The sequence below is a fragment of the Thamnophis elegans genome, chromosome 2 (genome assembly GCF_009769535.1).
Source record: "Thamnophis elegans isolate rThaEle1 chromosome 2, rThaEle1.pri, whole genome shotgun sequence".
Taxonomy (NCBI): domain Eukaryota; kingdom Metazoa; phylum Chordata; class Lepidosauria; order Squamata; family Colubridae; genus Thamnophis; species Thamnophis elegans.
Window position 1 is genome coordinate 134,044,445 of NC_045542.1, and position 11,226 is coordinate 134,055,670.

Sequence of the window (11,226 nt, forward strand, 5' to 3'; positions counted from 1 at the left end):
TGACTAATACATTTTGGAAATAAACAAATAAATAACATCTTGAAATATGAAGGGAACAAATAAATAAATAACATCTTGAAAAATGTTCTGAAAATGCCCCCCTCCTTTCTTTTTTACTCTTAAAGTGCAAGGGTGGGTGGGGAACATTTGCTAACCAACTTTTAAAATCTTTGGAAGACTGAGGGAGATGAAGCAGATGGGGCAAATCACACAAATGTGAGTGGAACTATGGTTTGAGGAGAAAGTGTGGAAAGATTGTTCAGGGTCGTCCCTCTTTTAGGCCTTCCATTGCAATTCTCACATGGTTCCCTTCTCAAAAATAGTAAAAAACAAAACCTGTCAGGGTTTCAGCAGTCAGGGATATCCTATTGTATCAAAACATTATAGTCAGCCCAGTACAGTGGTGGATTGCAGGCGGTACGCCCCAATACGGGCATACCGGTGCCTGCCTGGAGCTCCTTACCTGTATTTAAGGTCTTTGGTACTTCCGTGCATGTGCATGGAGCACAAGGCACCTGTGCGATGCTCCACCGAGCAGCTGGAGCATCGCGGAGGCTCATGGAGGCATCACATGTGGTAAGGATGTGTGCATGTGCTGCACATGCATGTGCACTGCGCACATTCATGTGGTGGACACCGGGCCATGTTGCAACCGTACCAGTTACAACGGGATACGGAACCCACCACTGGCCCAGTACTTCCATTTATTGCTGATCAATAGTTTTTAATCAACATTTTACTTTTCTGTGGTCTATAAATGCGTTGTTCTCCCTTTCCTCCATCAGTATCCCATCATGAATTTCAGATCTGAGATGACATTGTGGCAGGGATTCCACCAATACAGTGAGTTATAACAGCAGTGCAGAGCAAGGGTGACTGAGACTCAAGAAGGTGGGGTCATCATGATTGGAGAAACCTTGTTAAGTCTCAGAAACAAGAAAGCACCCTGAGGAGGCATAAATGTAAAAGAAATCCTGTTTAGCAGCTACAGAATACTGAATGGAAGGTGGGAGAGGCAGTAGAATTAAACAAGGCAAGAGTGGAGTACACTACATGATTCAACAAAGCAAGCTATCTGTCAGGGTTCCAAATAGCATCCAAATGTAAATCAGAGTCTGAAGCAAAGCATTCCTCAAAGTTCCAATGCATTAAGAGAGCCGTGTTGGCACATCTTGGAAAACCCGAATCTGAAGGCTTCCCAATTTCCCCACCCAACTGAAAATTCAAGATCTTGCCCCCACACCCACAAGTCCATCACATGAGCCAATATTCCACTGCCATGCTGGCAGTTCCATCCCTCCAGTTCCAGCCAGGTGCAATGATGCAAAGACAAAGGATGACCTTGGCATTCTAGAAAGAATTTTGTTATGGCTACACAGCATCTAACTCCGTACAATCCCCCCTACCATTTTTCCACAATATAAAATGCATAGTAGAATAATAGAAAGTGTGGCAGGCCAAAGATCCAAAAGAAAAGATGGCTGCAGGCCTGACACTATTGTTGCAGAACAAAATCTGAACAACTATTCTAATACAGCCTAAAAGGATTTAAAGGGGACAAAACTGGGGAATTTACAGCCTGATATATTGATATCTTCATCATTACAGCAGAAACAATTAGAGCCAATTACAAGATTCCATTTGGTTCAGTAAGCATTTAAGGACTGGAGGAATGGTGACCTAAACAGAGCAAGCTGTCTAATTCCCCATGCATGCTGGTGATTTGCTTTAGCAACAGCAATAGCAATAGCAATAGCAGTAGACTTATATACCGCTTCATAGGCCTTTCAGGTCTCTCTAAGCGGTTTACAGAGAGTCAGCATATTGCCCCCAACAATCTGGGTCCTCATTTTACCCACCTCGGAAGGATGGAAGGCTGAGTCAACCCTGAGCCGGTGAGATTTGAACCGCTGACCTGCTGATCTAGCAGTAGCCTGCAGTGCTGCATTTAACCACTGCGCCACTGCGCCACCTTGGCTGCGCCACCAGAAGACAACTAAAATTGTTTCAAAGGTAATTAAATTTGGGTGGATCCCATACTGTACTCTCAAAGTTCCTGAAGGTTTTGCCCTAGATATCATATCCTTGGGCTGACTCTAAATAGCAATAGCAATAGCACTTAGACTTATATACTACTTTACAGCACTTTACAGCCCTCTCTAAGCAGTTGACAGAGTTGGCTTATTGCCCCCAACAATCTGGGTCTTCATTTTACTGACCTCGGAAGGATGGAAGGCTGAGTCCACCTTGAGCTGGTCAGGATCGAACTCCTGGCAGTGGGCAGTGAGCCTGCAATACTGCATTCTAAGCACTGTGCCAACACAGCTCTTATTGATATTGTGAGTTGAGCATGAAGGTCTGGCCCTCCTTTATGCATAATTAACTTGTGCAGTTCCTTTTGAGCTCAACTTGCAAATCCAGAAACCACTTTATCTTCAAGTAAGACTAATACCGGCCCAGAAGGAATAAGAGAATTTCACTATATAAGACTGTACTTTGGGTTCTTTGAGAAGGTAATAGCAATAGCAATAGCAATAGCAGTAGACTTATATACCGCTTCATAGGCCTTTCAGGCCTCTCTAAGCGGTTTACAGAGAGTCAGCATATTGCCCCCAACAATCTGGGTCCTCATTTTACCCACCTCGGAAGGATGGAAGGCTGAGTCAACCCTGAGCCAGTGGGATTTGAACCACTGACCTGCTGATCTAGCAGTAGCCTGCAGTGCTGCATTTAACCACTGCGCCACCTTGGCTCTTAGGTAAGTCCCCTTCCTTGAGAGATCTCCTATGTCAGGGGTTGTTAAGCTTGCGGCTCGCAGGCCGGATGAGTCACATGTTGGCCACGCCCACCCCCAGTTTAGCAAAGGGGGAAAAGTCGTGATACATCATGTGACGATGTGACACCACAAGTTTGACACCCCTGTCCTATGTGTATCATACTGTCTGCTATAATTATAGTAATCTGACACACTTATTAATATTTGAAATGCCAATCCTTTACAAGTTCTAAAAGATATCCCATGTTTAAACCGTTAATGTTTCTGCACAATTACAGCTCTTATCTGCATATAAAAGACAGATAATAGTGTATCTATCTAAAGAGAGATAATTGTGTGACCTGTTTGTTTTGTATCAGTGTGAAGAAACACTTTCCTGATTCTAGTTTGATTCGGATTTTCAACAAGCTTTAAAACTATAGTTGCCCTGTTAAATTTAATGGAAAGAATGGGGAGGAAGAGAGAAGTGTATCATCCAGAGGTGGATTCCTACCGGTTCAGACTGGTTCAGACTGGTTCGGCGGAGTAGGTAGTAATTTGGTCTGCCATGCCCCTAAACCAGTTCTATTAGCAGTGCCTATGGTGGTGCTACCTTGTTTTTTGCTTCTGTGTGTGTGCAGAATTTTTTTTTTTACTACTGCGAATGTGCATGCCCAAAGCGGGTCCCTGAGCGAACTGGCAGTAGCAGAAGCTGGAACCCACTCCTGGTATCATCACTAAATTTATTCTAAGTTTGGGAACATTGAATCTAGTTAGGTTGATGAGATTCCCTTAATATAAAAGTATTATCTTAATTAAAAGAGTTATTAGGAATATAGTATACCGATGTTCATTGGACTTCCATGCAAAAGTATAAAAGATTTTATCTTTAACCTTTTAGGAAAGCTATTCCTAAACTCCTGGTATTGGGATTCAGTTACATTTCCAGTTAGACCTCCTTCTTTATTGTATGATTCTAGAGACAATATAATAAAACTGAGTTTACAATTGCTGCTGAGCTGTTTCTGATAGGCAGACGCCTCTGCAAATTTTCAATTTCCTCTCTTTAGAAGCTACAAATACGAGAAAGAAGTGAGGTAGAGATATTACAACAATAGAAGACTGAAAAAGGAGGTCAGTAGCACATGAATGTTGTTTGGTAGACATAAAACATTCATTTATAGAGAATGAATGGACATACTTCCTTCTTCCTTTTATTTTAGAAGGAATATTCCAAATCATGCAACCTACTTCTTTGTCCATGGACTGCAATGAATTGTTCTATTGCTTAGTAACTTAATTCACCTCCATTAATAGCCAAAATTTTTCAACAGGACAAGATTTATTTTTTAGGGGAAAAAAATCATAATACCAATGTATGCTGTATTCCAAATCGCAATTACCTGCCCAAAGAAACAGGATGAGTTCCCCACACATTATTTAATTCCTAAATAAAGTTTAGCAATACAGAACAGCTCTGTTTAGTGCCTCTGAAGCAGGGGTGAAATTCAGCAGGTTCTGACAGGTTCTGGAGAAATGATAGCAGAGATTTTTAGTAGTTCGAAGAACCAGCAAATACCACCTCTGGCTGGCCCCAGAGTGGGGTGGGAATGGAGATTCTGCAATATCCTTCCTCCCAGGAGTGGGGAGGGAATGGGGATTTTGCACTATCCTCCCCTGGAGTGGGGAGGGAATGGAGATTTTGCAGTATCTTCCCCAGGAGTGGGGAGAGAATGGAGATTTTGCAGTATCCTTCCCCAAGCCATGCCACAGAACAGGTAGTAATTTTTTTTTACCACTGCTCTGAAGCTAGTGAAAAATAAAAATAAAATTCCAGGAAGAGGCAAAACCTTGCTCTTAGCGATTTGTGACGGACAAGAAATGAAAATGTATTTTTTTAAAAAAAAATCTGTTTGCTACAACAGCAAGAAGAGGAATGACAAAAATAATCATTTATTCTTAAGTGGAAAAGATACCTTTTTCACTCATGGTAAGTCTATACAAGCTAATAATTAAAGGCAAGCATCTGAAACAACCCTAGCAGAGAATGCGGGTCTCGCCTTTGAGGGATGTATTTGTCAGTTTGTAATTTTCCTGAGGCCTGAAGAATCAAAGCAATGCCTTCTTGTAGTAATGACAGCAAATACACAAACAGGCTCTGAGTGCTGAAAGGCTCTGGTTGAATCACCCAGGCTTCCAAATTTGCACTTGAAGAAAGCCAAGCATGATGTGTCAGTGTGGGAGAGGGCCAGAAAAGGCATCTCACATTGCACATGACAAGGCACCAGAAAGAACGAGCTGGGCACTTAAGGCCTTCACTTTTAGGGCAGACTTTCATATTCTGCGAGTTTTCAGGTCAAGTGCAAACCGCATGCACACTAAATGGATGTAAAATTAATGCTGCCTCTCCAAGATGAGCAAATAAGAACAAGAGAGTTTCATGCTCCTGGCTGTGGGTTTTATACTACGTTTGTTGTTGTTAGTTGCGAAATTATGTCCGACCCATCGTGACCCCATGGACAATGTTCCTCCAGGCCTTCCTGTCCTCTACCATCCTCCGGAGTCCATTAAACTCATGCCAACTGCTTCAGTGACTCCATCCAGCCACCCATTCTCTGTTGTCTCCTTCTTCTTTTGCCCTCAATCTTTCCCAGCATTAGGCTCTTCTCCAGTGAGTTTATACTATGTAGTGGATCACAATTTAAGAATGCTAGGCTCATTCAAGCTCATCATGTTGAGTACCAAAAAGGCCCATCTTTTCACCCTGTTTTATTCCCCCTACAATGGGCAGAGAGTACCAAAAAAAAGAGAATTAGTAGTAGTATTCCTATCATCCAATTCCTCTGCAATGAAAATGTCTCCCTCATTATATGTTATGTACAGTGAAGTTTCTAATAGAAAAACTCAATCCCATCTACTTGTTGCCTCTCCCTGCTCCATAATTTTGAAACCAAAAGGTTAACAACCTTAAGTAAAAAAAACAATCCTCAACTCTAAGGTAAATTATTATAATTATTCCACTGTTGCTCTTTCATTCTACCAGGGGTTAAAGCGAAAAATTAAAAAGTAATTTATTCTTCTAGCTTGGCATTCCACAATATATTAGCATCCACGTATACTGAACTACAAATCTTGTTATCTCCTACCAAGTTAACTATGGATAATGAGAATTATATTTCAGGACATTTTGAAAGCTCTGGCTTGGAAAAGGCTGCTCTTGTTTATTAATTCAGTAACTAGTACATTGATGTTTTCCTTTACATTCCTTGTGCTTGTACTTCTAATTTCCTCTGTGCTTCTAATGCTTTTGGATATTTGGATAGCTGATTCTGGCTTGTTCTGTTGTTTTACACAGATATTGGTGACATCATCTATTTCCTGTATGTCCCCCTGTATAGATTAAAAGGCTTTTGGGTGACCATAGTTGTTCTCCCCTTGTACAGTTTTACATCCCTACCCCAAAACAGACATTTTATTGCACTTACCAGAACAAGCGTAGCAGATTTCAGTTGTGCCTGACAAATAAAGAACCTTGAACCATTACAATTCATAAAAAAGCACAGCAAACCATTGTATCTAAGTCAGGGGATCTGGCCTGTGGGGTGCTTAAATCTGGCCCATGGGGCTGGCCTGGAAATAGCAAAGGACTGGCACGCAGTGCCTCTAGCAGCTGAAATAGTGTGCGGGAGGGCGCGTGTGTTTGTGTCCCCCCACCCCCCGGTGGCCCATTTTTGGTGTGGACAGCCTCCTGCACCATCTGGCAGCCAAAACAGGCTGCAGGAGGACTGTGCAGAGCCCTCCACAGCCCATTTTGGCCAGCAAAATACTGCAGGAGGCACCCATTCCATTTCCCCCACCCTGGCCGACCCAGGGAGGAGAACTTGAAGAAATCTAGATTGACACCCCTGATCTAAATACTCAAGATGTTGTTCTGCAAATGAAGTAACCTTATAATAATAGCCACCTTGTACCAAAGGTGCTTTTTCAAGAGGCAACTGGAGTTTCTTATTTTTCTTTGAAGATGTTTTGCTTCTCATCCAAGAAAAGCAGAAGAAGTTTCTCCTTTGGGACAACCACGATCTGGATGACTGAGAATCTCCATACATTCCTAAGGAATTTTGTAGAACAGGGGAAGCTGTGATAGAAGTCTCCTACTTTTAAAACAAGAAGCCAGTCTAGCCACTTTTTTTTTAACTTGGCACTAAAAAGACATTTTAGCTAAGCCTGTATATTCTGAAAGCAGTTTGTATGATTTCTTGGAATGTCAGTATGTTCTGTGAACTCAGAAAATCAAGCAAAATGGGTAAACGTCAGGTACCCATGAGTGAATGTACTGTGCAAGAAAAGGCTGCAAGTGCTGGGACTAGTAATTAACTGTCATGTTGTCGTTTTCACATTGGTAACAAAATGAAAGCAAAAAGATTAATTCCTACTATTTGCAGCAGATGTTGTACATCAAAACTGCATTACAGATATTTGAAGCTAGCACCTTCTAAGCAAACCAAGAAAACGAGGCCTGTGGTGACCCTTCCCATTTCTTCTTTTTTTTATATTCCCTTTAAGTACTTTTTTGTTTCCAATTCAATGGATTCAGGATTGAAGAGAAAGGTTGGATAGATCCAACAGAAAGCCAGGTGCTAAAGAGGACAAACAAAACCACTACAGGGGAGCCATGGAATTGAAACAGCAGGTGTTTCATCATGAAAATCCCTCATCTAAGCTTGTTTTTTGAGAACAGAAGTAGAAACTATCAAGCATGCCCTACATGTCTTGTGCCAATACAATTTAATTAAAACAACTGAACATTGTGCTCCAATTTTGCTATACTAACCTTTCAGGGTTTGTTTGTTTTTGTTTTTTTTTAAAAAACAGTTAACCCATGTTTATGAATCCCACTTGCAGTTCAGTTCAAGAACAATAGAAGTTGTTTACATTTGAGAATATTTAACATGCTATACACTGGTCTTTAATTTACAGAGGCAAGGATGCAGAAGACAAGTTGTCTTTTTCTATTTCTTTGCGCTTTGATAGTTCTACTCCCAAATTTGATTGTTTAGAAAGGCTCTTGCCTCTTATAAATTAGGGACCCAGACAAAGATTATAAACTAGCAATGAAATATTGTAGCTCATGATGATGGAGGAGGAGATATAGTTGACAATCAATTATGGCTGGTTTTGTTCTATTAAAAATAGTGAAGTGTCATAAAACAACAGTCCCACATTAGAAAAATTATGTATTTATCCAACTGGTCTGATTTTTAATTCCTCCCCACCCCCCTTGTTTCAGTGTTTCAATCTTCCTTAAACAGTGGCTAAGTCAAAGTGGCTAACTCAGAGTAAATGATGAATTCCTAATAATATCTGTCTGAAAAATAGCAAACGCTTGGAGACCAAGCTGAATATGTTAAAAACCACTGTTCGTTTTCATCATTAGCATATTTTCATTCTTTGCTGGGTATATCTCCCATATGCATTATCCAGTTAGATCATCAATGTGTATGTGTCCGTGTGCACAATTTCCACATTATGCCAACAGAACCTTCTCAAAAAAAAAAAGTGCAGCTGTGTCTTTCTAGAGGTTCCTTGGGGCCTTGCCCTCTGCAGACTTGTAGCAATGTGAAACCACCGTGAGCATTTCTGTCAAATTCCACTCATCTGTCAGAGTAGTGGATTATTTCTTGAGAGACTGAAATTGGTTGCCTTGGATCAGAACACCATCAATCTTACTCATGTAGGGTGCAGGCTGACTGCTTTGAACTCTCACAAGAGGAGCAGCTCTGCTGTTCCTAAGCAGGTGATGAGACAGTTGTAAAATCTTCACTCTATCTATATCACAGCCCCTGCGAAAGGCATGTCATATTTCCCATTTCTTCAACATTCTGTATGCATTCTATGCCATTCTCTTCTACTTCAATAAAGGAGGCAATTTTTCAAGCTTAGGGAAATACTCCAAGCCACAGGAATATCTATCCCTCATTTTTTCCCCTCTCTCTGTCTCATCATGTCACTTGTTTTACCCGATTGTGCAAAAATGAGATCCCATTTTCCTTTTCACTGTTTTTTTTAAATGTATGGACTTGCTAATCCATTGTGTCATCATCAATGTCATATAACAGAGAGCACTTTTCTGTATCTCTAGGCATTTGGTATACTTCTTTTAATGTTCTTCCATCTAAACAGTTCACCTTCTAATAATTGTTATTTTAATCATTAAAGGAAGAAAGTCGTACATAAACAATCAATGTTTAAAGGTTAAAACAGAATACATCAAATGCAATCCATTATTATTTTCTCATCTATTAAAATTATGGATGTACTAGTAATGTTTCAATAGAGAAAATGGGTGCTTTAGTGCCACTTGTCATTTTTGGGTTATCTAGGAAAAGTCTTCAATCAATCATTTTTCTATTGTCCTTATTCATTATTGTTAGTCATTCTTTACCAGACTATTCCATCTTGGATCAGAGATTCAGTGAAGTCTGAAGTTGAATCCTACATTATTTTCTCAGCCCACATTGTATGAACCCATGCTTTCATCCATCCATTCTCACACATTTAGATCTGATCTTTGAGAGTACATTTTAGAATGGTTTCACATCATTTCATCTTGGAACAACAAAGCCCAAAACAAACAAACCCCACCACCATCATTTTGTCTTCCTAAACCAAAGCCAAATTTCCAATAGAGTAGCCTTCTATAGTTCATAATTGATCATTACGATTGATGATTTCCTGAATCATAAGCCATGAAGCAAGTCCAAAACAAACCGTCAGCCTTGAAATATTGCATAGCCTGATCCTCACTTGAGGAATAGTGTTGTAATGAAATGCCTTAAACTCAATCTTACCTTAATCAATTTCTATTTCCAACACAAATATCCTTTTCCTTCCTTCAACCTCCAAGCATCTTTAGAAATACTTCTCATTGAATGACCATAAATCACCATCTGTGACAAATTCAGGCAATGGGTCACTGTTGTTCACACTCCGTGCCATCATTTTGGGAGAACAAATATTTTTACAGCATGGGAATGAAAGCAAAGGATCGCCAAAAGCTGCAACTATAGACTCACTTGCCACAGTGTAAATCCAAATGGTACAATGGGTATACAAATAGGAATAAGAATATGCATATCATGTATAATATATGCTTATATTTTGTCTGATTTTTTTTCTGACAGGTCCTCTAAGGTGTTAAAATATGCCCACTGGGAAAGATATTGCTTTCTCCTTGGTTTTTCCTACCTTTCCCATACCCACAATTTAGGCAGTGGTCCTTTGTTTTTAATACATGAATCTAATGCCTCAGTTGCCCACTCCCCAGCCAATAAAATCTATACCTTAAGCTCTGTAACTTGTGAGTTTTAATAAGGTTGATTTTCTATCCATCCCCACATATATCCCAGTGCATTAAGCAAAGACTGAATTGGGAACGATATGAGTTACCCACAGTTACCCACAATGTAAAGTGGGGAAAAGAAGTCAGAGAGCGAGAGAAAAAGAAAAACACAAATACACAACCTAAACAAGTGTTGTACTTCCCTTCCAGACAAGCAAACATTGAGTTGCCTACATTATCAGATTTTTAAATGTGAGCTGATTGCACATAATCCATTCTCACAGGCCTATTCTGGCATCTCTGGCAGTATCCATTGTGAATAATCTTACCTGGTCTGGGCAGATGCTGATGCTGCTGGAAGGTTTGCTGAAGGGAGCCTTGACAGAGCAGTACAGCACAGGCACTTATCCACAAATACAGGACCCAGGACATTGCAGAGACCATGGCCATCCTCTGAAGGGAAGGGAAGGGAAGAGTTAGCATTCCCACCAAGCAGGATTGCCTTCTAGTTCCTTTCAGGTCTATTAGTCCTTCCCCATCTTTTATCCGGGCTGTGGCTTTCATATATCAAAGAGCATATTCAAGAGACCTTGAGACCTGCTTCTACACCAACTTTAAATAATTCAGGAGCATAAATGAAATTTATTTGTAAAAGAAGCCCAGGGCTAGTGGAAGCCAAGCTGCAGCTTGATGAGTTTGGCTTGAATTACAAAAGTCACACTAATGTGCTGGTCTTCCGGAGGGCACATTTGAAGGCAGAAGATTAGACATTCATGCTTTGCTGTTTATTTATTTATTTATTTTAAACCATGCCATTTATACTTTTGCAGTAGTTTATACCTCTGGGTTTTCAGTCGTCCACTATAAGTGACACTAGCATTTCCTTTGGTTTATGCACAGTTGACAGTCAACTGTCTGAAAGGATAACTCTCGTTTTCAAGAGTTATTCCACACAGCAGCAAGAAGAAGCACAAGGGGCACATTTGATCCTATTTTCTCCCTGTTACATTCTGTTGAACAGGAAACGGGAGCATCACTCTTACAACGTATCCTTTTTGCTATTGAGGATTGCTTATTATAGCACTAACTCTTCCATTTACATACATCAAAGTACCATCTCAAAGCTTCATAA

General features: G+C 40.3%; 1 protein-coding gene across 1 annotated transcript in view; it reads right to left on the reverse strand.

Annotated features, from left to right (window-relative positions):
• Window positions 1-10,544, reverse strand: part of TAFA1 (TAFA chemokine like family member 1) — a 440,952-nt gene extending 430,408 nt beyond the window's left edge. The window contains exon 1 of the mRNA XM_032239113.1: window positions 10,424-10,544. Coding sequence (XP_032095004.1) covers window positions 10,424-10,544 — 121 coding nt within the window. The remainder of the gene's footprint in view (window positions 1-10,423) is intronic.
• Window positions 10,545-11,226: the final 682 nt, after the last annotated feature.